A 25,979-nucleotide genomic window follows, 5' to 3' on the forward strand; every position below is an offset into this window, starting at 1 on the left:
CGGAAGTTCGATACACGTCACGTATTGTATGGCGTCAAAGCATTGTCTACGTAGAAACATTTCTTTGATTTCTGCTCAATTCGTAAGCCTTATGAAATTTCACCACTAGCCTGTCATCACGGCTATCCCCACCGGTCACCTCTCAATAGGTATCATGGCTTAGTCCCATTTTTATACATTCCACACTTAGCAATCATAAGACGGGGAATACAGTAACACCTGGCGTAATTACATCAATGGGATAATTTCTCTATCCTTTTTCCTTATCGTAGCAGCCACATGATCGTGTCCATTTTGTCCATTATCCGTATTCATCCCCCCTTCATTTTATATTCCTCCTTACTGCGTCTTCTTGCTCTCCTTAGTAGCAGTGGGTTTACTATACAACCAAATACCACAAAACGCAATCCACCCCACAACCGTGCTCGCAATACCCGCGATCCAGGGGTACGCACCGGAAATCACAAAACTGCGGGGCCATTCGTCGTGAGCGAAATGACGGACAGAAACGGTGTTCTTCTCCTCGACATTGGTGTAGAAAGGTCTCTTGTAATTGACCTTGAAGTTGAAGATACCGTGTTGATCGGGGAGCTTGAAAGAAACAGAGTAGGTTGTGCTATCTTCGGAGGAAATGGTAGGTTCTAGGTGAAGACGGTGGAAAGGCGAAAGCATGCTGAACTCGAGTTGTAGGTCGTCGGATTCGGGGACGGTGAAGGGGATGTATTTATCCCAGGAATATTCGGAGAGGGAAATGGAATATGTCTAGTTTAATGTTAGCTCAGTGCAAAGGTATGTGATACTGGGAAGGGGGAAACATACGACATCGTTCTTAATACGGTAAATCTTAGGGTTGCTTGCGTTACTCTGGCCAGCCTCGTTGAGGTGGTGCTCAATCCAATTGACTCTCAAAACACCAGTTTCCTTGAAAGTCCAGGCAGAAATTCTCTTAGCAAAGTCGCGGTTAGCAGTAGCAACCTCCTTCTTCTCCCCAGCCTTCTTAACCTTAGCATCGAACCACTTGTCGCTCAATAAGTCCGCAGAGCCGAGAACAGTGAAGCGGGCCGAGTTGCGCGCCTGTAGAGTGCTAACTAAGGAGAGCTGAGCTCCACTTGCGAAGAGCTCGTCGACGATTTCGGCTTGTTCTTTCGGATTGTAACTGTAAGATGTGTCGGGAGCGCGCAGGATCGGGGCGAGTAGGGCACCTGAGCCAAGGGTCTGGGGCATGCCTGCTGGGAATGCAATGAGCTCCCCACTAGATGACTCAGGACTGAAGAAATCATTGACGTCCGCTCGAAGCGGGCCCGGGGGCGGGAGAAGCAACACATCATGCTTTTCCGAGGCGGACAAAACGTCGTAGTTGAAGTGGTCAACAACAAGGCCTTGTCGGTCAGGAGGGAGGTGAATGTCGAGCTCGAGAAGTAGAGAAACAATGGAGGTGGGTGCGGGTTGGGAGGCTGAAAGAGCGAGGAGGATGTTGCCGTTGGCGTTGATAAAGTCGAGTAAAATCTGGGGTGTTAAGTTGGGACCAAGACCTGAGCTGTGTTAATGATTTGCACGTCCAATTCAAAAAATCAATAATCCACGTACCCTTTGATTTGGTTGGTAGAAATAGAACGTGGTCATAGGACTTTTCTCCTAGGTGGAACAATCGTAGGCCCTCGCTTTTAGGTGTTTCGTAGTTAATCTGAAATCCACGACCTATTGGCCAACTGTTAGTATCCGCACCGACGATGACGGCAACAAAAATAAACGAATTGCCTTATGAAGCTTCGATGTACCTTCTAGGTCGCCTAAGAATTCAGAGTAGGCATCTTTCTCGGCGACATCCTCCAGAACAACCAACAACCTGTCCCCGCTAGAGCTGATCGCATGCACGATAGCTGCGAAGAGCAGGACGAGGAAGGACACTAAGGACTTCATATTGGGGGGATGTCTTAGTGGTCAATTGGGAATTAAAGAAAGAAGAAAAGGGTCGCGACAGCAAGAGACTCGCCGCGCATGGGACCTGTAATTGCGTCGTGAATAACAAACGGTTGTTGTTGTTCGGCGACGTTAAATTCCCTTTTTTATTTTATAGTTGTAGCTTTCTAAGTCCAAGGTCTTTGAGATGGGACCAGTTGTCTCCAACACTTACGAAGCCGCCGAACTTTTGGAGTCTGGCATACGTAGCCCGTACCTGCCAAGTCTTTTAAATGGGTACTGGTACTTGGGTACATCGCCCTATCAGCCACGCTACACCAGCTTAGCTAAAACGGGGAATAGTACGCCGATTTTCCGGGTGGGCAGTTACGTAATTCTGTACTTCGATACATTATAGCTAAGCAAGCACAGACCACCCAATTCCTCCAATCATTTCCAAGCTAATCATTTCACCTCACCATCATCACGGTTCGCTCTACCAATTTCGAGATTCCACTCCGCCGTCATATGCAGAACGAAGTCAATCAATTGACTCCCGTACGTCTAATCCACCAATCCAACCCGAGTATCCCCATGAGATCTAACTCTTGAACCCTACAGAAAAGATAGAAATGGTCGCCTTCTCCAAATCCCCTCAATTCTGGGCCGGGCCCCTACGATATTGGCGCTGGGCCGCCCGCGAGAAGCCCGCCTACTTCTACTCCGTCATCATCGGTGGTGCCGGTCCCGTCGCTCTCCTCACTGTTCCTCCCGCATTGAAAGCTCTCGGATACGAAAGGGCGCCGCCTATTCCTATGACATATCCCAGTACGTCATATCTACCCGTGGTTCTTGGAGGTGGACCTGGTGTTGGAGGGGAAAAGAGCTATATGAGATGTTTGTGTGGGCAGAGAAGTGCTAATGTTATAATGAATAGTCCCTACCGGCCCGAGAAAACAGCTATCCGGATACGACGATTAAACCACGAATACTACTAGGATGAGGGAATAGACACAATCGCAGATCGGAAGATCTACAAATGTATATATGGCAGGGCACGCTCAACGAACTTCGAGCCAAGAGTTAGAAGAACATCCAATGGCACGAGGAAGGCAATAAGCGCCCAAGGATGTAGAATCATCACCAAAAAACAATCGAAAGTCCACGTAAAAACAGTCATACCTGATCGATCAATTCATTTAATTTTTCTAATCATCTGCACGACCAGCGCCACACCACATCATCCATCGCCTGGTCATGACCACTTAGCTAAGAGGTAGGAAGGCAACCACCACACCAGATAAGACGAGCTCGCCACCCCCTTTAAAATCGTAAGCAAACGCCGGTCTATGCGCCCATGCTTTTCGACCGCGCCTTCCAGAAAACCGCCGACGCTTGAGTCTTCTGGGACAGACTCTATCTCTCCCTTTGGATCAAGTTCCACTCGTACTAGTTTATCATTAGCATTAGGTAGTAGTGTAAGAGTGTAGGAAACGTAAAAACTTACCACCCGACCATCGTCATCCCCAGTATACACCAACTGCGGCATCGGCGTGATACACGTAATCGCAGCCTCAGTATTTGTCCCCGTGTCGTTGCGCGTATCAATATGATCCAACCTCCGCACCAACTCCAACGCCCACTTCCCATCTTTAACAACCCTTTTCCAAATATTGACTCTCCCCCTCTTATGTCCTGTAAAGACGAGATAATTCTCTAGCCACTCGCTTCCCGAGCCCTCGTAGAAAGAACACGAATGCACGTAGTCGTCGTGCTCGATACACACGTTCTGGTCCAGCATTAGGTCGCCGTTAATCGTGTACAGTATAACATTAGGACCAGAGCACAGCATGATTTCGCCTGATACATCATTGATGCGAGCGCATTCAACGGGTCGGTTACCCGGCAACTTTCGTACGAATTCGAGACGATTCAAATCCCACAGGAACGCATGTCCATCCGCTGATATTGTAACCAGAGTGCTAAAAGCCTTAGATACCGCAATTGTAGTAACAGGTGTCTTATGTCCGAAAAGCGAAGAACGATGCAACAGCTCCACGGGCTTACCGGAAGCCGTTTGTATAGTAAATACCGATACAACACAGTCCTCGCCGGCAGTAATCAGCGTCTTGGAATCAGCCACCACGATGCAGGATATTTGGCCGATATGCAAGTTTTCGCTGACGCCTGCGCTCTTTCGGTTTTCGGTGTAGTAGAAACGCACGCTGTTATCTGCGTAGCCCCACTCAAGGGATTTGTCAAAGAAAGGGGGAAGATTGAGGCGGAATGGAGATGAACATAAGAGGCGATCTAGTTTGGGTGAATAGACCAATGAAGCCACTCGTTCGCGACTTTCGAGGAGCGGATGAGGTATTCGCGAAAGGAAATGGCTAGCCGTATCCAGCCTCTTTATTGGATATGAGACGCTTTCGCGAGCCGGATGAGGTTTGGTAAAGACTTGATGTGGCGTTTGTCCGAAGTTGTGGATAATACTTGTGGTGGCGTGTCTTTCATTTGAATCCGTGATGTTGTCAAGATCTTTAGCACCATAGTACGAAAGATAATGGAATACATTTAAATTCTCCACCGCGGCTTCACCACGTTGCTTGTGGCCGAAAATTAAGTCAATCCACAGATGGAGATTTTGACTGACATATGGACTCTCCAACGCCTCGCGGTGCTTTGCAACGAATATTTTCGGATCACCTTTCGCCCATGGAGGCAATTCAACGTGATTAACGCGCCCTCCTGAACCCTGGCGGTCACCGAAATTGTATCCATTGACATTCGTCAAGAAATCTGGAAGATAGAAAAACTCGGGAATCAATTCTCGCACATCCGACCCGTTGTCTTGAGAAGCTGATTTCCAAGACCCCTCAATCGAGAAGAACAGGCGATCTGCATGGTCGAAAGCGCCACCCTGCAGAAGGATAAATGATTGCACAAATGGAGGTAATCGGATCAAATACGAGGCGACGATCATGGCGGATGAATAATGTGTTCCATAGTGAAATGGAGTCTCGCCAATTTCAGCTAGGCTGGTATATCTCGACTGGTAGTCAAATTGGCGTCGTGTTGTTTGCGCACCCATAGGTTTCGACAAATCTCGGAATGTGGCGGGATTATCTAAATCCAACTCTTCACTCGTGTAATCCGCTAGGACCCATGGGAACACGGGATACTGAGTAAGGTCATTGAACGTCCGACCTGCCATCGTATTGACAAGCATTAAGTAATGGAAATTGGAAATCTCGCCTCGCTGCCATCGCCTCATAAGAGGGTTCCAAGGCGAAGAATTGAAGATGCTGCCGAACTTTGATCCGAATGATTGGGGCGACTCTTCGAACACTTTGATGGACTCCAATCGCCATGCGTCTTCCGGATTCGGCAGTGAATTGGCTCCTGCGGTATGAGGGGTTTTGTTGGTAAGTCTCGAAAAGACTTCATCTCTCATCGCTGGATTTCTAGCAGTCAAGAGGTAACTCCGGCCATCTGTGAAGAATATTTCAATCGCCACATCTCGGAATAAGAACCGACGTTTCGATATACTTATAACATCTTGCCACTTCCAACTGCGAGAATCCTGACCGCTACGGCTTGTGGGTGGACGCTTTTCGCTGGACTTGGTTCCTGTGATAATTTGAGAGAAAGGATCGCGCTCCTCAGGTGGTGCCTCCCAGACGTTGACAATTTCTCCGTCTGCGCATTGAAAGAAATTGTCCATCATATAAAGAGCATTCTTCCCAACTAGAAGGATGCCTTCAAATGCTTCAAGACCGATTACGCGCGAGACGTTATAAACTTGCTGCACGGAATCACCTTGTTGCAGACGTCTCATTACCCTCCTGTTCTTATCCTCGAATCCATCATCGGCTTCATTCGGATCATTCGGGTCATCAACTATTTCGAAGTCATCTTCAGGAACGACCGATTGAGCGGCTTTAGTGCCGTCTTGCGCGTCAGCCGGAGCGGCGTCAGGGTCATCCTCGACGCCTTCGCCTTGGCTGCTTATCTGTCCCTGAGGAATGGTAGACGGAGTGGGCTTAATTGATGCAGTAGTAGTAGCAGGTGGGATTTCTGATTCCGCCTTCAGAGCAGAAGCTGGTAGTTGATCTATTGTCTTACGTTTTGGTTGATATTGGTCGTGGTCGGTAGAAAAGTCCGGCAAAAGCCGCAACCGCATACGGTTACGGCCTTCTGTCCTATCAAGTTTCCATTTGATAGTTGTCGGTTCATATAATACAGCACCTGGTCGGTTAAGATCTCGTTGCATTTTAGAACACGCGGACGAAAAATAAATAACGTCATCTTGTTGATCCTGCATCAGACGTTGATGCTTGAAATGTTCAGAAGCATATATCGACTTCATCCAAGCGGAATTAGCCATGTCGTGGCGGAGGAGTATATTGTCTCGCTCGGCCATCTCGTGATGCCATCGCTTCAGGGTTTCTTTTCGTTTCATCAATCGCGATCTAGCTGTTTCCGACGTCCGTTGGTTTTCTATTCCGACAAACTCTTCCCAGGCCCGCGATATTCCCCCATAAAATAGTGCATCTAGTCCAGGTCGATGCTCATCGACCCATTCAATAAAAGTGTCGGTATCAAGTTCAGTTAGCTTTTGAAAATCTGTCGCCAGCGAAGTTTGATCTGAGGTCATAAATAATCGAAACAATGATGAGCATTCTTCTGGTTTCTGGACGAGCATAATACGCCAGATATTGACAGAAGCAAGGCGAACATCCCGCCTCGTATCCATCAACTTGGTATAAAGTTGATACCAGAAAAGTTTCATATACTCATCATCAGGGGACAAAGATTCCAATACGACCATCTGCCAGTAGAGAATTTTCTCCATGGAGAAATTCGCTTCCAACTCAGTAGTCTGTGGGTCATCCATCTCAGAAAGCCGTAAGAGAACCAGTTTGAGGAACGAGCCTCGAATAGTCGAGACTGCCTGGCTACAAAGCCTTACGGTCTTCATCTTCGCAACTTCTGGTTTCTGGAGGTATTCAAGTAGAAGCCCGGCAAAATCCAGCATCGACTCAGTACCATTCATAAACCATCCCTCGAAGATTGCCTCTACCATATGAAGACTGAATCTAGCCATATTGGTAAGCACTTTGGGCTCGTTGAGAGTTTTCCAATCCAATTTGATCGCTGTGGATATGTGGACAATAGTACTCTTCAACACGTATGACTCGAAGTATGCCTGGTGCTCTTGGAATCCGGGAGGCACCTTGAGGAACAGCCCGAATCCTGGAAACTCTTTCCGGACCAAGAGTTGATCCATAAAGACGTTTATAATAAGTTCAAGAATGCCTTCCACCAGTCCGTGACCAACATTTTGATCCGCGACTGTCTTCTTCGGCGATACAGCGTGGACGAGACGAGCAGGGCTAGATTGAGTAGACTTTTGAGATACTAGCAGTATGAAAGACGAGGCTTTTCGTAACTGAGTACCGCGGTGTGCACGGGTTGGTAGCGACGTGTCCGTTGCACTAGAAGTTCGAATAACCGGAGCAGCACTCGAAGTCCCGCCAACTGGACGAATCATTACATCGCCACCCTCAAAAGTGAGAGTCGAGTCTCTGGAATTGAGTTCTGTCTCAGGACTGACTGGATCTGCGCTTACAAGAGCGGGGTATAGAGCAGACAGAAGCAACCTCACGTAGTCAGAGGACAACGCAAAGTCTCGGAAATCGGTAGATCGAGCATGAAGATCCGCAATAAATCGGATAACGGTCTGAAGTACTGCAGCATTGCAAGAATTGCGTTCAACTCGTGGTTGAGACGTTTCTGGCATGACAATTAGTTGGTATTCATAGTACATATCAAACAAACTCACGGCGCGAATCTAGCTCTTTACGGAGCGACATTGACCGTGCCCGAGGCCTTATCACTGATGTGTCAAAACTGGCTACTAAAGAATCTGCAGGACTTAAATCGGGCGGAGGTGAAGCTGGATCTTCTTGAGCCTTAAGGATATCCTTCAGGGCATGCTGAATCATGGCTATGATGATTGGCAGCGCATCTGGATTGGCGATTTTGCATTTCCCAAACGTCTCGAGTAAACTGAAGAAGTCGAAATTCTTCTCGAAGTCTATTTCTGCAACGTCGTACCCAAAGAGAATACTAAAGCAGATAGGCCATAAAGTCGGCATATCCCACCATCTCTTAAGTCGGTGAGCCATAATACAGAAACCACCGGTTTTTCCCGAGAATTTGTTGATATAAGCTGTGCCATGAGTGACTAGAAGCCTGGCGAGTATTTTACAACCGTAAACTACGATTTCTGGGTCGTTTTCTGTAAGAAGATACAGAAGCCACTGGACCATCATCAGCTTGGAATTGTCTCGCAATGGCCGTGCGTCAAGTACCTTATTTGTCACCGTCTTAGCGAATTTCCGAATAATTGCTAGATTGCCCCTTTCACATAATAGTTGGCTATACATCTCTAAAAGACGTATGCCGACTTCCTTTTTCGTAAGCGATTTTATATCGTTTCCGCTGGCTCCGTTTACGTCGACAAGTGGCCGGGATAAGACGCTGTGGGAGGCCCGCCGATTTGGTGGTTTTGGAGTACGTGGAAGAGACCTCGATGGAGGGTGGAAGGCATAAGTAATAAATAGGGCGAGTGACTGATGCACTTCTGTGTTGTAATTACACTTGACAAGATTTTTTATGGTGCTTATAAAAAATGGTAGTACGGTTTCTAATAGAGGCTCGGATTTTACGGCATCGAGGAGTCTTTTTACAATTCCTAAATCAGGACAACGTTAGTGGAGGCTAGAATACTCACCAAGGTCTCAAGAGACTCACGCATTCGAAGTAATCTGCGATTATTATATTGGTGATATTTGCTCATCACTGCGAAACTCACGAACTGTTTGTAATACAGTTCTTGAACGAGGGGGCCACATTTCCTCCAGCCATCAAAATCGACAAGGAGAATTCGATAGGCTAAAGGATTTATTATGACCGATTCGAGAGGATCTTTATGTTTGTATCCAACGAAGCCCAACACAAGGCTGAGAAGCTGGAGACATAATTTATCTTTTTCGGAATTCTGAAGTGTCAGCTTTTCGGTCAAAGCTTCACTCATAGGGCCGCCAAACCCGAGCTTTGCTTTTAATAAAATTCCCAAAATCGCGTAGCCTCCATCCTTCTCCATGGCCTCGCTATTTCGCCAACTTGAATTGATGCATAAAAACACCATTTCAACGGCGCGGACTAACATCTCAGCCGAAGAAGCTCGCTCAATCAACTTTAACGCAAGAGGAGTGAAGCCTGCAAGTTGCCAGAGAGCATCATCAAAGAATTGAGGGGTCGCAACGATAGGATTCCCAGTAAGCACTGCCACGCCGTTAGAACGGAGTAGCGCATCATTAATGGACGGTAACGCCGCATTAATAGCTATACCCGTCCCATTTTTCAGAACCATCTGCACAAGAGTATGGGCGGGCCCACGAGACAGGGCACGGAATAGTTGCGACTCCCCGAAATACTCCTTTTCCCGGAAGATCGAAGACGGTAACACACTAAGGAGAATTTTGGACTCCGGTAGCACATGGCTTGCTTTATCTCTAATTACTTTCATGATATCGGAGTCGTCTTTTCCCGTGCTGACAAGGTCGTTACGGAGACCTAAGGCGGCAGATGCCGTGTAAGTTTGGAATCCGCCGAGACAATCCTGAAAGTTCCCTTGATACTGATTTCCTAATCGACTAGGCACCGAGAGAAAATCGTCACTCAATACATCATCAAAGAGATGGGCTGTCCCAAGGGACCATTTAGAATGTATTAATCCCGTCCCTATGTGAGAAGATAGCTCCCGCGGCGTGCCTAGGAACGCCTGGACAGGCATCGTCTTGTTGCTGGAAGAGGTGAATGATGCAAAACTTTCTGTGCTACCATTTGATAGAGGGGGAGCGGCGGGGTAGGAGGCTCGTATTTGTTCAACAAATTCACCGTTCACATATAAGGAAGCTTTGCTGGGTGACATTGTCTTAGGTCTTCGATGGACTACGACAACATGATACCATCTTCCTTCCTTAAAGGTGAAGGTTCTAAATCTGACACTGGGTCGCTGTGAAGTAACTGAAGTTTGTAAAATAAAATTGTGGGTATCTTTTTCAAGATAGGCGAGGACAAAACAGGTCTGAGTTGAGTCGAAAGCGCCAAAAATGGTAGTATGGGATCTTGGGTCGAATCGATCGACTCGAATCCAAGCAGCAAAAGTATATCCAGCAGACGACTGAGGGGGAAATGGACGTCCTATGCTTGGTAGTTCAATAGAGGAATGACCATGTTGAGACAAGTCGAATTGGATGAATGGAGGGCTGCAGTACTTGTGCGTTACTTCTAAGCAGAAATCCGACGAGTCTAAAGAAGGGTTAAGTAGAAGTCCTTGTGCGTCTGCAAGCCGATTTACGCCAAATGGCATAAGAGATCGACAAATGACTAGAACCGTATCGCGCTCGGTATCATTAAGAACTGAATCCTGCTTGAAGGCGAGTTCCAAGAACCGAGACAAGACACCAGTCTCATGAACCAAGCACAGATTGATGTTCGAAACAGCTATAATGGATGATAAGAGCTTCAGCACAAGCAAAGACGCCGTATTTTCTGGGGTTTTGTTATCTCGTGGAAGTGATCCCCAAAAATCTACAATCGTGCGAATAGCCTCGGCGTTTTGTAAAGTCGACTTTGGACCGATGGTCTTGTTTATTGCTGCTTCAATTGATGTCATATGATCACCTATCCGGGCAATTTCGTGGTCCTCACTCTTTGTACCGTCTTCACCCAACCCAGATTCAGACGGGCCAACCAGTACCCAAGGGGTAATATCATCCAGTATCGCAGAGCAACATAGTTGATCGAGTGCAGCATCGTTGAGGGCTAAAGTAAAAAGCTTCCCGAACAGCTGACAGCTTGTCCAGAGATCTGAATCACTCCCGCCGAGGCCAATGCTTGCTATGATTTGCTCCAAAGCTTCCCATCCGCCATCCTCGACTCGTGTACGAAAATAGCGTCGGTTACCGGGATGACCACAGAAAGCTGCGGCTAAGACACCAAAAATAGCATTGAGGAGATCGAAGAAACTCTTCTTCTCGCCATCTTCTCTTTTCTGGATATTATAGAAACCGGAGAAGGACTTGAGCACGTCGAACAATCGTTTAAATCCGCGAAGATGTCTGAAATCGTCTTGGACGGAGCTGGGTGGGGCTGTCGCAGATAAGTGTTGTTGGATCCGGCGGATCTGACCTATTAATGGTTCGAATCGTGGATACCCATCACTTAGAGATGTGGAGATGGTTGAGGAGACAGCATCGAGGAGGGACTGGAGGACTTCGGTAGCTTTAGACGTCGCTAGCGGTGTCGATGCGGATGTTGAGGACCGATAACGACCCGGACGTAAAGACATGATGACGGAGGTAGAGGACTAAGGTTTCGTAAGGAAAGAAAGTCATGCTTTCTTCATATTATAGAAACTGAACGTGCTAGCACCCTGTTGGGGTCTAGGCTGCCGTTTAGACGAGAGGGCATCGAAGATCTGGAGGGTCAGCTCTCGCGACAATTCGGGATAAGCAGAGCACGATGCGCGGTGGTTGTGTCCTAGCATAAGTTGTGAGGAAGATGTTGAATTGAATTACTGGCTATAAGCAGGAGATTCGAGACAAACTCGTTCAGGCCTTAAGACCAGTGATAGTTGTTCTACAGATCCAATGCGTCTACAATTAGATCGACGTCAGTTGTCGGTTGTAGGAAGTTGTCAGCCTTAGAAGGTCCGCACTAAAGTCACCAAAGTCACTAAAGTAGCACAGTAGATACTGTACCTAGGTACATACATACATAGGTGCAGGTCAGCTTATCTCCTTATCTTATCAATACACATGCATAACGTACATAATTCTACGAGCTCTGCACATTATATGCACGTACGTTATATACAGAAGTACATGTACATGGCGGATGTACTGTTAAATTAATTGGTTGGGGAAAAGTGGGGAACCCACGGGTACCAACAAGCCAAACAAGAGAATGCCTACCTAGGTAGTTATAATGGATGTAATCTTTACACACACCTATACAACCTTAGAACCTACCTCAATTATATCAGGTAACTCAACCCTCCAGAACATATATATAAGCTAAAGAAATACATAACAGTATACTATTAAATAGGTAATTTTTATATCCCATGTAGAAAACTGATCTAGAGGGTGACGATAGGTGGCCAACCAAAGTAGACACGGCAGAGACAACCAGGCAAATGGCGTCAATCTGAGAAGGTATCTTACGATGTTTTGGCCTATTTATGAACAGTTCTCTCGATTCAACATCAGCTATATCATCTATTCTCTCATAAGCCTGCCCTCTACTTCTACTAAGTAGAAACTTCCCATCTCAATCATGTCCAATACCTCAGACACGTGTAGTCCAATCAGACAGTTCAGCCATGTTAGAGTCCGGCCCTGCTGCGATATCTGTGACCATTATATTCACGGCCGGGAACCATGTAGTGTCGGTAAGTGGTGTCTGATGTCCACGCTATATCCACCTCAGGCGTGTTTCAATCTAACGGCCTAACAGTGGTCTGCAACTCAATCTCTACCACTCATAAACTACCAGCCGAACCGTTCACCATCCTCTATAGATCTATCCCTGGGTCATACTACCAGCCACTCACATGGTCCCCGAAGATGTCTCCCGAGCGGTTTTTCTGCGAGGATGAGTTTTTAAGGTGCTCCTATTGTACAGCGTCTTCCGATGCCGCTACACTACATATAGACTGCCTACAGCTTTTCCTACGAGAATGTGAGTCGAAAAATAAAATTGAGGATCTCTGGCGCATTTCCACTTGGCGATACCCATGGCGACAAGCTCCCCCCACCTGACTTAAATATCAGATGGACCTCGCAGCCTTCTCATACATTGTTGAAAGTTGCGGTTTAAAAGGCTTTTCTCGCCTCCCCCGGGAACTTCAACTAGTAATTCAAGAATATATTCCAGAGCACCATGTAGTGTTCCGGTATGCTCTCTCACGAGCACTCGCTAAGGATCTTTCAATGCCAAGAACGAGGTCTTCGACAACTATACCTTTAAACCGAATATCCAAATGGGAACGTGGAGATACCTGTATAATGTCCGAACCAGACCTCAACTTGCCTATTGTTCGATTGTCTATCGATGTCCACGGGTTACAAAAGGTCGAACGATTGGCCTGTCGACCACCCTTTTCCAGTCTTAGACGGTATGATCTTGTGTTTGTTGTCGAAAATGAGAGCGAATTTAGTAATACAACGGTTCAATCTACGGTAATAATTCTCTCTAGTACTTAGTTGAAATTTGAAAGGTTAAAGCTGACGATCTTAGAACGGCCTCTTGCGCCTCACCCTCCCAGTAACCAATATACCCTTCGCAACTTGGGATACGCCAACGCCCCCTGGGTTCTCCATACCATCCGATGCGGACCCTCAATGTACACAAAATCTGCGTCTCCAAACCATTGACTTGGAGGAAAGCACAGGTATCACATTCTTCTATTCTCGGGGATTTCTTCATTATATTCACAATCACACGAGAACTGCACCGCGTGCTCGATTCATCAACCCCACCATCGAGCGTCCACCATTTTTAGCATGTATCTATGTTCCCATTCCCCCTCAAGACAAATTAGTTGGGTTCGCCTCTCAGCAAATAAAAGCAGAAATAGCCAATCTCGACCAAATAGCTCCTCTTAGCTTTCTAGTAAGTCGACGATAAGCAATTCTAGGTTTAATTTCTAAAGATCACAGTTTCGATTTTTGTTAGCAGGCGATGTTCTCGTTGGATTTCCCTTTCTTCATGAATTTTCGCTCAATGAGATTCCGCCGGCGGCGAGTCTCATATATAATAGCAGCATGGGTTCCATAATTCCGCCTTTCACAGTCTTTCCCAAACAAGCCGATCGTAACTTCATGACGATTGATGGTGCCGAGCAGCATCGAGTTCCCGTTGATCCTATATATGGAGGCGACTTTTTCTCATCAGCACCCTTGGAAAACGTGAGGAAAGCTCGAGTTTTTTATAGTAATTATACGAATTACTGTTCTGGTATACTGCTATACTACGAAAATGGTAGCCAAAGAGCACTAGGTCAGTGCCGAGTCCTGATAGACAACGAACGGAGCTTTGCGAAACCGACACACATATGCTTTTGTAACACAAAAAACCGGGACTACCTCTTCGGCAGCAAGCCACTTTGGCTAGTTGTCGAATTTCGTAATTCTGCCTGCAATCATACGGAAGACTGGACATGTTCCAAGATGAGTGGTACGTTGGAGTTTCGGTTCATTCCACCCGTGAAAAGTCATCTTAGTTTTTCCAGATCATAGTACTCGTTTCCTAATTAGATTCGCTACTACCGATCTAAGAATGGGGGGATTTCTTGCTCGAGCTAAGCAGAAAAATGTAACAACTAGGCGTTGAAACCATATAGTTCTATGCCATAATTATGCACTCTGTCACTATCTCGCGCAATCGCGTCGACCGAAAAACCACGATTACAATGTATTACTTTGAGCGTGAGAAACCCATACGTCCTCTTACGTGTTCAGTTTAAAATAGATATCTCAAGCATGGGTACCAAAGTTTTCCGTCGCCCAACCAACAATACTAGGTATTATAGTGGTTTGAATATCGTAGCATGCCCTGCTTCCCTATAACACACCTTATGTTTACGCTCTCAGTCAATTCTTCGATACAAAGCCTTAACCACCAACGGAACAGATTTATGGCTCGTGCGATATAACTTTACCTAACTACCTACCTAGGTACCTACCTAGGTAATTGTTCAACTGCGGCACAGCATATTATCAGTAAAACTGTTAGTAATAAGATTGACCCCCGAAGGCCGGTACTTTATTCTCCAAGGTTTCATTCACAAAAGACGAAGCTCAACTTCACCCTTGAATCTTTCTTGCTCCAGTCGTTACTCAACTCCAAGATGCCGTCGCTTATACAGCAGTTCTGGGACGCCAGAAACCCTCCTGCTGACCCTACGCATCTCTCCTTTGAGGGGAAGACTGTGTTAGTCACTGGGGCTAACTCGGGAATGGGCTTCCACGCCGCAATTAAGTACGCGCAATTGGGGGCGTCGAAATTGATATTGGTCGCGCGGTCGAAAGAAAAGGGCGAAGCGGCTAAGGCGTCGATCATCGATAAAACGAAAACTAAAGCCGATATTACTGTGATGGCAGTGGACTTAGAGAGGTTCGCGTCTGTGAAGGAGTTTTCTCGTCAAGTCTACGAGCAGGTTGACGACCTACACGTCGCCCTTCTCTGCGCTGGGGTGATGATACCGGAATTTGCCCTTGGGCCTGAGGGTTACGAAATAAATTTGCAAGTTAATGTGCTGTCAACGGCTCTCATGGCACTTCTCCTACTTCCCAAAATTCGAGATACAGGGCGTCGATCGGGAAGTCAGGACCCTGCGCATCTCTGCATTCTCAATAGTATGGCCACACAAGAGTTCGACGAGAAGTGGATAGAACCTGGAGAATCTTTAATTGACCGCATCGGCGATTCGTCCAAATTCGATCATGTTTCTCAATACTACTTGGTTAAGCTGGCAGCGAGATATTTTATACAAGGAATATCGAATTCATCCAAGGATGACGAAACTGTCGTGATCAATTGTTGCTGTCCGGCTTTGAGCTGGACGAATCTTCACCGACATTATGGCCTATTCACGAATATAATGTTGTACCCATACAAACTTTTGTGCGCAAGGACTGCTGAGCAAGGAGCTCGAACATTGGTTAGTGCTACTGGCTTAGGGCGCGAAAGTCATGGAAAGCTCTGGCTAAATGACGAGTTACCACCGTGAGTAGTTTAGTTGCATAGTAGACTGGTTCTTGCTAACAATTTTCAGGCCAGCCATGTTTTTCGCAACTGAACGCAGTAATGAATTATATCGTCAGACGTGTGGTGAAATCATGTCCATTTTAAAGGAGAAAGCCGACTTTAACTAAGTCCATGAATCCGAGTTGGTCATGTCTTGAAAATTCTGATGTACTTAATATGTGTCTGCTTAGCTATTGTGTTAGCGTAGATATGTATTTGATTCAGAATGAATTCGATTACTCTGGGGCACCTATGCGTCCGGTTATTCGACCGTAGAAGATTTCAATAGCTTCGGAAAGCTGGGCTTCCCCGGCCCATCCATCTCTTCAATCAGCGCCGCGACAGCGGGATGAAGCCCCTTAGCAATCGCCCTAGCGGTCCACTCAGCCATAGGTAGAACTTCGCAACTATCATCAGCAACCCCTCCTTGACCAACCTCATTCAGATTCGCAGAAGTTTGCTCACCCGCAAACGCCTTCGGATCCAACTTCAACAAGTCCTGCATACGATCAAGCGGGACCACGATATCGCCCACAGAGTGCACATACAACACCCCAGCCTCTTCCCTCGCCACACCGCGTATTATATCTTCACATACACTACGCGTATACACCATATCCAACACACCCTTCACATACCTAATCTCCGGTAGAGCCTTTAGCACATGCACATACCGCGCCAAACCCGTCATCCAATCCAAACTCGCGCGCCCACCTTCCGCATCACGGCCCTCGCGGATAATAGTACTTGGCCTATAAATTGTAACTGGTAGTCCGTACGCCTCGTTTGTACGTTCTAGGAGTCGTTCACATGCCCATTTACTTACGATATACCCACCATGCGTTAGCACATCACCCGCACGTTCGCCCGCTTCGTTTACAGCTGCTAATGGTGTACCAGGCGCTCTGGCGGGTCGGAGCGCGGGTTCACTACCGGGAATTAGGCCTACGCCCGCGCTTGAGATGAAGTGTATTGGGATCTTCCGGGGTACACATAGACGCGCGAGCTCGGAGGTTGCGCCGACGTTAGCGGCTCGGAGGGAAGCGTATGTGCTTAAGTGCGAGGTGCTGGCGCCGGCGTGAATTACGGCGTCTGCAGTGCTGAAGATGGAGACGCTGTCGGAGAGAGAGAGGCCTAGACGGGGGAGCGTGAGGTCGCCGGTGAAGTAGGTGATGCGGTTTGAGTCGGCATTGGGGTCGGCTGGTTGTTCTGGGAGATGGCGTACAGCTATGCATATTATCTTGGTAATGGTAGGTGTGGTTTGAAGGACATGTTGTAGGATGTGTCGACCAAGGAAGCCAGTTACGCCAGTCAGGACGATAGTCTGCGGCGGATGAATTGCGGTTTGGGATTGGGTTAGGTCTGATAGTACTTTGCTATAGTTGTCATCATCGGGAGTATCGGGAGGCGCTGTTTCGGCGTCCCAGTCAATTAAGACGGGACTAGTATCAGAGGTAGTCAAAGCGCTGGTCGACGATTCTAACGTGGAATTCGCGGAGGGGTCCGTGGGGCTAGTTGATGTCGATTCATCTTGCGCAGCGTCATTCGTTTCATTGGAAACGGAAGCTTGCGGTAATGCTTCTTGGGGTAGTAGCTCTACAGCGTGTTGTACGAGGTTCGTCATGGTATCGTTGCTCATAATGCGAAGCACAGGAATGCTCACGGCGATTGTCTTGATGAACCAACTCCTAATATCGACCGAGACCAGAGAGTCAAGTCCGATCTCGTTACTACGCATTCCCATCAATTCTTCATCGTCGATTGTCATTTGTAATTGAGAGCGTAGCTGGGCAGCAAATGATTGTCCTACAATCCGTTCTGCATCTTGCTTTGTCTGGCACGATTGAAGTTGCTCCTTGACTGACAATGGTGCTGATGTTGCATTTCCATCCACATTACCGCCATTGCTTGATGTAAGGCCCAATTCTTTGCCGGCATTTTGACTCTTCTCTACGATGAGGTGTGCAAACTTCGGATCTGTAAACCAAAATGGTCTTTCGGCCGTGTCGTAAGGCACTTCTAACAATCCTGTCGTGAGCTCGGGCGTCCTATCATCGTCATCCCCAACATCCTCATCGCCTTCGCTGGGGTACCCTGCCGCGATTCCCTCAGCAATAAGTTGATGGAAGTCCTCCTCGGACAGATGCATCATAGCACCTCGTGTGACAGTTAAGTCCAGGATGCGTGTAGAGGACCGCTGGATATAGCCTGCCCCTATAATTGCACCAATATTGACTGCTACTCCTGGGAGTCCACGGCGCCTTCGCGCTGCAGCTAGTGCACATTGGAATGCATTAGCTGCTGCATAATTGGCTTGACCTTGGTTTCCAATAATGCAATTGATTGAAGAGAAGAGTATGAAGAAATCGAGGGGCGGTTTGTCGGAGGAAAATAATCGGTCGAGGTTTAAACTTCCCAGCACTTTCGGGCGCACGACTTCGACAAGATGGGTATATGTCATGGTATGGACCGATGTGTCGCGTAATACCATGGCGCCGTTGAGGACGCCGGCAATCGGTGGATGGGTGGTGCGTAGGCTTGCGTGGACGGCGGCTAGGTTGTCGTAGTTCGTTATGTCACTTGGAAGCCCGTAATTAGTACAATGCAACTTGGGCGTAGGAATTGAGGGACTCACCATGGGATTACGGTCACGTCTATGCCACTACGACGATGCGACTCTACCCACGCCGACTCGATTTGAGGGCTTCGACTACTCAATACGATATGGCGAGCGCCCGCCCCAATCATCCAGTCACAGAGCGAGACGCCTAAGGCGCCAGTTAAACCAACCATCCAGTAGGTCTTGTTGGCCTTGAACATCGTTCTCCCGGCATCGAGTCTCGTAATGCGGGCCGGAAGGGGAGCCGGAACTGTTAAGGCGACAACTGCCAGAGCGTCAAATTGTTTCTTTTCTTCGCTATTTTCAATAGAAGCTTCATTCGCTGTGGCTTCTCTCTCAACGAGATCCCCTAGGCTTATGATATTCGGTTCGTGTACGTAAGTATCGCTTTCTCTTTGAGCATAGCTTACCGCTTCGTTGAGAAGTTTGGTTAATACACCGTCTGATGTGAGGTTGCTATCGTATCCTATGCTCGAAAAGAGGCTCTCGGGGGTTCCTTTGCGACATCGAGGTGGCAGGGCTGCGATAATTGCGCCACGGGTTTCGGAGTGCTGACCATCTGGAGTAAAACTAATAAAGCTGGAGGTCTCGGCCATGCTTGGAAGAAGTTCCCAAAGTTCGGCTCTAGTGAGGTATGGGGGTAGAATGAGGGGACTCGCGCCGGTTATGTCTGTTGTATGCTGTGGGATATACTCGTCGGCGACGAATACTACCGTTACTCCCTTTTCGGCAGCGTGAGAGGTAATCCCATGGGCGATACTCTCTGCTGCATTGTGTACTAATATAGTCTGGCCCTGGAAAAGAGAATCAATAATAGTCGTTGCTATCAAGTGGGCAGCAACCGAGGATAAAGCCTTCGCTCCAGAATGTCCAGTGTCTGGTAACGGAATAGTACTCTTCACCGAGAGGTTGATAATCGACGTCAGGGAAGGCGCAAGAGCCAAGTATTTTGCTCCCGTGGCGTCTACTCCCTGAACCAAGAACTTATGACCAAGAGGAGTCCATAATGCAGACAGAGTCGCATAACTTGTATACAATTTGATACGGGTTCCCTCGAGACTGCTGGAATCTTCGCTTCGGTTAGTGACCGTAGGAGGAAGCCGTTCGATAGTAATATTGTCTTTGTCATCACGTTGTATCGCGACAGCACGCTCAGTTACGTTCACCTCTCGCGTAATTGTTCGCCGACCGGAATTATATCGGTCGTTTGGCTCGCGAAGGGGTTGTAAGCGTGCGACACGATAACGCCCGTCTTCATCTACAACGATTTCAGGCTCAACTGTCCACAAAATACTGTCATCTGGCTCTTCTTCGACAGGAATCGGCCTTGATCCAAGGCGCAAAAGTGTCTCTGCAATTTTACGCGCTGTATCATCTTTCGCGGGATCTCTTATATCGAGATGTTGGAGGCATAGGCCCTTGATTTCGTGCACGGCCGTCCGGCCGAAGCCTACCACCATGTTGCTGTACGGTTCATCATGCCGCCTCCCGCTAGTTACCCAAAGAAGCGCTTTTCCAGTCTGAAACATACGCTGAAAAGCGACGAACTCTGTTTCTGTTATGTCTTGGAATACGGGCTTATCAAGGTCAGTCAAGCTGAGCACGGCGGGTTGGCGTGTTTCGTCGCCGAGAACGCCATCATAGTCCACATCCACCAGCGACGGGAAGTGATGTACTCTGCTGAAGAATGGCTCGAGGAGTCTTCTAATATCCTTGACAAGACCTGCGACTTGAGGCGTTTGGCCGCCAACGATCACTAGTTGTATCATTGGCATTGGTGGTGGCACCGAGGAGGTGAGGGGTTCTCGTAAGAAACTTATTTGGTTATCAACAGCTTGCGACATAAAGAGGCTGACGTTCAAGGCGTCCTCCCAGGTAGCAGGAGGCGTAGCGTCAATCCCTGAGAAACCTGCTTTCCGAAGCAACCGGTCCCATTGCTCTGTCGAAACGTGCGGTGTCATCGTGCGTCCTTCGTCACCGCGTCCAAGCCACCAACCTGTCAACGGGCCGAAGATGAAACTCGATACTGTATTATCAACGGTGCCTTCACCAACAATAAGGTAGCCACCAGGTCGGAGAAGCGAGCGCACGTGTGCCAATGTTCGCGATAGCGAGGCCGTGGCATGTAGCACAAACGAGGCGATGATGACATCGTAGCCACCAGGACAAAACCCTTGAATGGTTGGGTCGCTTTCTACATCTAGTGTCTTGAAAATAAGCCGATCTTTATATGTAGAAAGAGTTTCGGCCGCAGAACCAAAGAAACCAGCCGACACATCAGTGAACGTATAACTCTTGAAGCGATTGCCAAGGAGACGAAGGATCGGCTTCGTAGTTCCACCCGTGCCGGCACCTTGGACACCATTAGCCTCAACTCACCCAGAACTAATAAGTAGGAAGTACTTACCAACTTCAAGCATATTCAAGTGTGGATTCCGATTTGCAATCTGAGATATTATGTTCGCCTGCCAATGGCCAGACGGCGCGTTTGCAAAGCTGTTCAGATAGTACTCATCCAGCACACCCGTCTGTCGCAACGCCTCTAACATGGTAGTTTCACCCCGGAAAACGCGCGGCATTGTTTGACCCACGAGATGTATTACTCGCGCATCAGGCATCTCCTTTATTGTCTCGACCGCCTTTTGAACATCCTCTTCTGTATCTCGTAGTTCCTCATCTGTGAGCGATGTTGCTACTTGGTGCGCATATTCTAGATAATACGCGTTGTGTCCGCTTTCGGAGAACGATCGTTGAGGGGACGAGATAGGTACTTGGGCATCGAATTGACGTAAGTAGAATCGAGCGAGACGCTTCAGCGCCGTAAGCGTGGCTCGTTTTTCTAGAGACATAACGAGTTCGTGATCGCGGGCCGCGGCAGCCAATCCATCAGGTGTCGTATCGACCCAATGCATCTTGGTGAAGATCTTGCGGTCTTTATCTTCGCCTGGTCGATCACGGAACGGCACGACTTGCAGGCCTTGGACTTGGATGGCTGCATTGGAAGCAGCATTGGGGAAGATTGAGACATCGCCGACGAACCCACCTCGCGGGACGGGTACTGAAGTTCTTATTTTCTTTCTTGCATTTGGAAGATGTAAAACCGCATCGATAGAACTGAGGCTGTCGCATTCGCTCGTGGTATTCGCATCGCGTGTGCAAACTGTTGGATCTACTCGTACCGACTCGATACGCAAAGGGAAATACAGTGTACCCAACTGTCCATCTCCAGGATAGCTGTAAGCCAACAAGACAGATTGGAACGCAGCGTCAAGGTCAGCGGGGTGCACAAGTAGGGACGTGCTTCCGTCATTTTCACCCCTCCTGTTGTTTGATTTAATCTGGCAAGACGATCTACCGTGTTTTCGTTTCAGCTCTTTCATCGACCGATACTTTCCAGCATAGTTGTATCCTAACTTCGCCAGCGATGTATAAAACCGATCGGAGTCGACGTCAATCATGTGCGGTGCGATAGGTGGTCGTATTGGCAATTGCTCGGCGCCCAGTTTATTTCCTGTGAATACAACCTCGACATTGGCGCTTGCAGTCAGCGTTAACGAATCGTCATTATTCCCTAGACCCGCCGAGTACGTGAATCGCGCGCGAATACTATTTCGCGAAGGGATAGGGGCAATGTCGGCCAATTCGATGAGCACCTCGATACCGTCTTCACTGCTGTTGGACTTGAGGGCGATGGCTTGACGAATTTCGAGATCACGTATCTCGATAAGATACTTCGCTTCCCCTACTTTCTTCTTCAGGGCGGCGACGATAGAAATGCCGGCTGGGGTCGAAGACAAGGCTCTCGCCGCCTCTACCGCAGTCGTCACGTATCCCGCCGCCGGGAAGACTGTTTGATCCTGGACGCTATGGCCTGCCATCCAGGCGAGCTCATCATTCTCATCGTCATCTTCTTTGCCGGCCATAGCCGCGCTTAGAATATTGCGCCAACGAAGGTGATGCGGGCTACTGTCGGGTGTCGCATGGCCTAGTAATAGGTGGAAAGGTCCCTGATGGAGTCTCATTCTTCGAGAGATCCGCGACTCGGCCCAGTGTTTGGTCGTGTGGTTCCATCGGTACGGTGGTAGACCTTCGATGAGCTTGAAGTTAGGCTCACCGGTTGTTTGTATTAATTGTTGCGTGTCATCGGAGGTTGACATGGCCCGCTCGTAATTGTCTAGGTCAAGATTGGTGAATGAAGAGCGACGACTGTATTGCCATAAGAAACCTAGGCAACTGGACATGGCAGTTACGGCGCTAGCCTTTCGAGATAAAGTCCCATGGTATGGAATATTCTTCCCCAAAGCCTTCTGGATTGTTGCGGCGGCTGGCCCTTGTAGTGCTGGATGGGGACCGACTTCGACAATGAGGTCAAATTGGGTAGGCTTCGCGGAGAGGAGCGCCGTCTCGAGCGCTTGGGTGAATAAAACTGGTCGGGTCATATTCTCGATCCAGTATGTATCGCTAAGCTCGTCATCCTTTTCAGGATCGATGACTCGATTGTAGACGCTCGAAAACCATTGACACTGTTGCGATCCTGACTGTCGCAACGGCTTCAGGGCTTTTACGCCATTCCGTCGTAGCGATTCGACATAGGGCTCGCAACAGGGGGTCATGTGGCGGGAATGGTAGGCTTTGTCGACTCGCAATCGTCGATGGAATTTGTTTTCGTCCTCTAACAAGTCTTGCAATTCATCAATAGCGTCTTCATCTCCCGAGAAAGTTACTCCCGTAGGAGAATTGTACGCTGCAATACCCAGTCGTCCAGCGAACAGGGCATCGCGACATAATTCTTCTGCATCTTCAAGTGAGGTTTCTACGGCCAGCATAGCACCGCGGATCTGGTCACCGTTCGGACTTGCGGCACGCTCTGCGTACACCCCTCGAAAGTAGGCTATCAGCAAAGCGTCCCGTGCCGACAGTATACCAGCAGCGTAGGCTGCGCCGATTTCGCCGGACGAGTGGCCGACCACGGCGTCGAACCGCACGCCGGCGAGAGCCAGCAAATCCACTAGCAAGATCTGTATTGCCGTGCATAGTGGTTGTGAAATGGTAGCCTCGTTTATCCTGGAGGAATCACTAGAGGCGAGTAACTCATCGGATAAGGACCATGAGGGGCGATCTTCTTCGGGTAGGGCGGCAAGGTGCGCCTCGAGCCCCTTTAGGATGCGCCTTGCCGCTATGGACTGCTCTAATAACTCCGCTCCGAGCCGTGCGAATTGTGCACCCTGACCTGTAAATACGCCCAGAAGCCTGTTCGGGACATGATCACTGCTGAAGTTGCCACTAACCCTAACTCCGATACTAGTATTGTTTTTGTCTTGCGAGGCGGCATTCAGCTGGTCTTTCAACTCATGTATAGACGACGCAGCAAAACACGCGCGATGTGCCAAGACAGACCTACGCGAACGGAGAGTCCAAGCAAGATCATGTGGATTCAGCGTTGGATTGAGATTCAAGAAGTCTTTATAAGCTGAAAGACTAGCACGCAAGGAATACTCGGAGCTGGCGGAGAATACGAATGGGGTATAGAGAACGCCACCTGCAGCCACCCTCTGCGAGTCGACAAAATTCTCTAGGATGGCATGCGCATTGGTTCCGCCAAACCCGAAGCTGTTCACACTAGCCCGTCTGTGCCACTGTGCAGCATCCCGAAGGACGGGCCAGGCCTTCGCAGCATCGTGCACTATCTCAATATTGTGGTAGAATGGGGCCACACGGTGACTAAGGTTTCGGAATTGAAGATTTGGTGGAATAGAGGAGTGTTGTAGCGCCAGTGACGCTTTGAGGATACCAGCCAGTCCAGCTGTTGCTTCGGTATGTCCTAATACTGTCTTTATGGAGCCCACGAGTAGAGGATGGGAAGTGGTTTGGTGTTCGTTTTCATGGTTTTCATCCGCGAAGAAAGCCCGATAGATTGCCTCAGCTTCTATAGGATCGCCTGCTGGTGTTCCGGTCCCATGTGCTTCAAAATACTGTGGCCTGTCTTCCGGCTTATTCAGAGGATCGAGGCCTGCCTTGGCATATGTATGACGGATCAAGGCGCGTTGGGCTGACACGCTAGGGACCGTAATACCAGGTGTAGCGCCATCTTGGTTCACTCCGGTTTCCCGGATTATACATTCGATGTGGTCCCCGTCAGCAATTGCTCTACTAAGGGTTTTAAGAACAAGGGCAGCAACCCCATCTCCTCGCCTTTAGATTCTCAGGATCAGCATTTAACTGTTAAAAGGATCAGGCCATCCACTCACGCGTATCCATTAGCATCCTGATCCCACATTCTACACACGCCATCTGGCGATAACATGTTAAGTTGACTCTCGACAACATAATTTTCGGGTCCAAGAATGAGGTTCGATCCGCACACGACTGCTACTTTGGAATCGCCTGTTCGGAGAGTTTGTACGGCCATATGAAGGCCGACTAAACTCGAAGAGCACGCTGTTTCGACAGTGACTGATGGGCCATGCCAGTCAAAGACATACGAAATACGATTTGCCAAGATGCTCCTCGACGTCCCCGTTGCCAAATATGTGGGTATGGCTTGGAGATCTCTGAGATTTATCGATTCGTAATCGCTACACATAACTCCTACGTACACACTTGTGTCGCTACCCCTGAGCTTTTCGACGGGTAAGCCCGCAGCCTCAAGGCCCTTTTACGCAATATTTACGTGAGCGGTCCGGTTCTGATGGGTTTTATAGACATGGAAAGCACTTACCTCGTAGACTGTTTCCAACAGCCATCTTTGCTGTGGATCAATGGCCTTGGCCTCCACGGGCTTGATGTTAAAAAATTCAGCGTCAAAAGCGCTCACATCCTCATCCAGTAAGTACGAGTGCTTGACGCTCGAATGGCCAGGTTGATCATGACGTCGGTGATAGAAGCTATCGGTATTGAACCGACTGTTTGGAATCTCCTGACGAACATCCTTGGGATCGCTGAGTAGGTCCCATAGTGTTGATGGGGAGCTAACGTTTCCGGCAAAGTGGCAGGCACTTCCAACGATGGCGATTGGCTCATTGGCCGGATTAGACATTATGGGCGTCTGAGGTGTGGTTAAAAATAGAGGCGGAGCTTATAGCTCTCGAGACATTTTCTCCTTCTCTTCCGGTAGGAAGCCATTGAGTCTATGTATTCACTTACTAAGAAGAGATAAGGCAAACCGGTCGCTACATGGTACTGTTTCCCAACCAAGAAATTCGTAATTTCTAAATTCTTACCTAAAGTAGGCCGCTTGGTAAAACGATACATCCCTCTACATTTGGGGTACTATCAAGACACTTAAGGCTGAGAACAACGTGCTGGGAACTTTTGGTGCGTACTTGGTACTTAAGAGTCCTAAGCGCCAAGATGTTCGTTGGCTACCCAGCATCCCATGCAGCTTAGTTCGAAGCACCAATATGTACACGTTTTTGAAATCGAACCAGTTATACTCCCTGTCTTGTAACTTGCAGAATCGGTGCTTATGTCTTTGATGACGTTGCATTTAGTGTGGATAGCTACCAGTATAGGTGTATTCATAACTGCTGCAATGGGTATAATGTAAGTCACGAGGAAGATATGCCTCTGAGGT

The 25,979-nt window shown here is 48.3% G+C and overlaps 6 protein-coding genes across 6 annotated transcripts; 3 read left to right on the forward strand and 3 right to left on the reverse strand.

The window, feature by feature from the left end:
• Window positions 1-45: 45 nt before the first annotated feature.
• On the reverse strand, window positions 46-2,160 carry F4822DRAFT_389626 (Dolichyl-diphosphooligosaccharide-protein glycosyltransferase 48kDa subunit). The gene is made up of 4 exons (XM_051456989.1): window positions 1,779-2,160; window positions 1,588-1,698; window positions 820-1,532; window positions 46-762 (listed from the first exon to the last, which is right to left on the reverse strand). The coding sequence occupies exons 1-4, from the start codon at window positions 1,918-1,920 to the stop codon at window positions 340-342; spliced, it is 1,389 nt and encodes a 462-aa protein (XP_051317876.1). The 5' UTR covers window positions 1,921-2,160; the 3' UTR covers window positions 46-339.
• Window positions 2,161-2,339: 179 nt separating this feature from the next.
• F4822DRAFT_389627 (uncharacterized protein) lies at window positions 2,340-3,100 on the forward strand. The gene is made up of 3 exons (XM_051456990.1): window positions 2,340-2,457; window positions 2,521-2,727; window positions 2,837-3,100. The coding sequence occupies exons 2-3, from the start codon at window positions 2,532-2,534 to the stop codon at window positions 2,878-2,880; spliced, it is 240 nt and encodes a 79-aa protein (XP_051317877.1). The 5' UTR covers window positions 2,340-2,457; window positions 2,521-2,531; the 3' UTR covers window positions 2,881-3,100.
• On the reverse strand, window positions 3,101-11,671 carry F4822DRAFT_389629 (beach-domain-containing protein). The gene is made up of 5 exons (XM_051456991.1): window positions 8,719-11,671; window positions 8,277-8,659; window positions 7,745-8,225; window positions 3,407-7,695; window positions 3,101-3,348 (listed from the first exon to the last, which is right to left on the reverse strand). The coding sequence occupies exons 1-5, from the start codon at window positions 11,321-11,323 to the stop codon at window positions 3,316-3,318; spliced, it is 7,791 nt and encodes a 2,596-aa protein (XP_051317878.1). The 5' UTR covers window positions 11,324-11,671; the 3' UTR covers window positions 3,101-3,315.
• A 1,055-nt stretch (window positions 11,672-12,726) lies between these two features.
• Window positions 12,727-14,634, forward strand: F4822DRAFT_115524 (uncharacterized protein). The gene is made up of 4 exons (XM_051452532.1): window positions 12,727-13,217; window positions 13,276-13,650; window positions 13,698-14,214; window positions 14,364-14,634. Exons 1-4 carry the CDS (start codon window positions 12,810-12,812, stop codon window positions 14,378-14,380), a joined length of 1,317 nt encoding a protein of 438 aa, XP_051317879.1. The 5' UTR covers window positions 12,727-12,809; the 3' UTR covers window positions 14,381-14,634.
• F4822DRAFT_115525 (short-chain dehydrogenase/reductase) lies at window positions 14,635-15,981 on the forward strand. Its single transcript, XM_051452533.1, has 2 exons — window positions 14,635-15,765; window positions 15,815-15,981. The coding sequence occupies exons 1-2, from the start codon at window positions 14,888-14,890 to the stop codon at window positions 15,912-15,914; spliced, it is 978 nt and encodes a 325-aa protein (XP_051317880.1). The 5' UTR covers window positions 14,635-14,887; the 3' UTR covers window positions 15,915-15,981.
• F4822DRAFT_115576 (putative polyketide synthase) lies at window positions 15,944-25,830 on the reverse strand. The gene is made up of 5 exons (XM_051452534.1): window positions 25,125-25,830; window positions 24,655-25,058; window positions 20,814-24,598; window positions 18,422-20,759; window positions 15,944-18,365 (listed from the first exon to the last, which is right to left on the reverse strand). Exons 1-5 carry the CDS (start codon window positions 25,440-25,442, stop codon window positions 16,049-16,051), a joined length of 9,162 nt encoding a protein of 3,053 aa, XP_051317881.1. The 5' UTR covers window positions 25,443-25,830; the 3' UTR covers window positions 15,944-16,048.
• Between the last annotated feature and the right edge of the window lie 149 nt (window positions 25,831-25,979).

Source organism: Hypoxylon trugodes, assembly GCF_022578975.1.
Source record: "Hypoxylon trugodes strain CBS 135444 unplaced genomic scaffold F4822scaffold_2, whole genome shotgun sequence".
Lineage (NCBI taxonomy): Eukaryota > Fungi > Ascomycota > Sordariomycetes > Xylariales > Hypoxylaceae > Hypoxylon > Hypoxylon trugodes.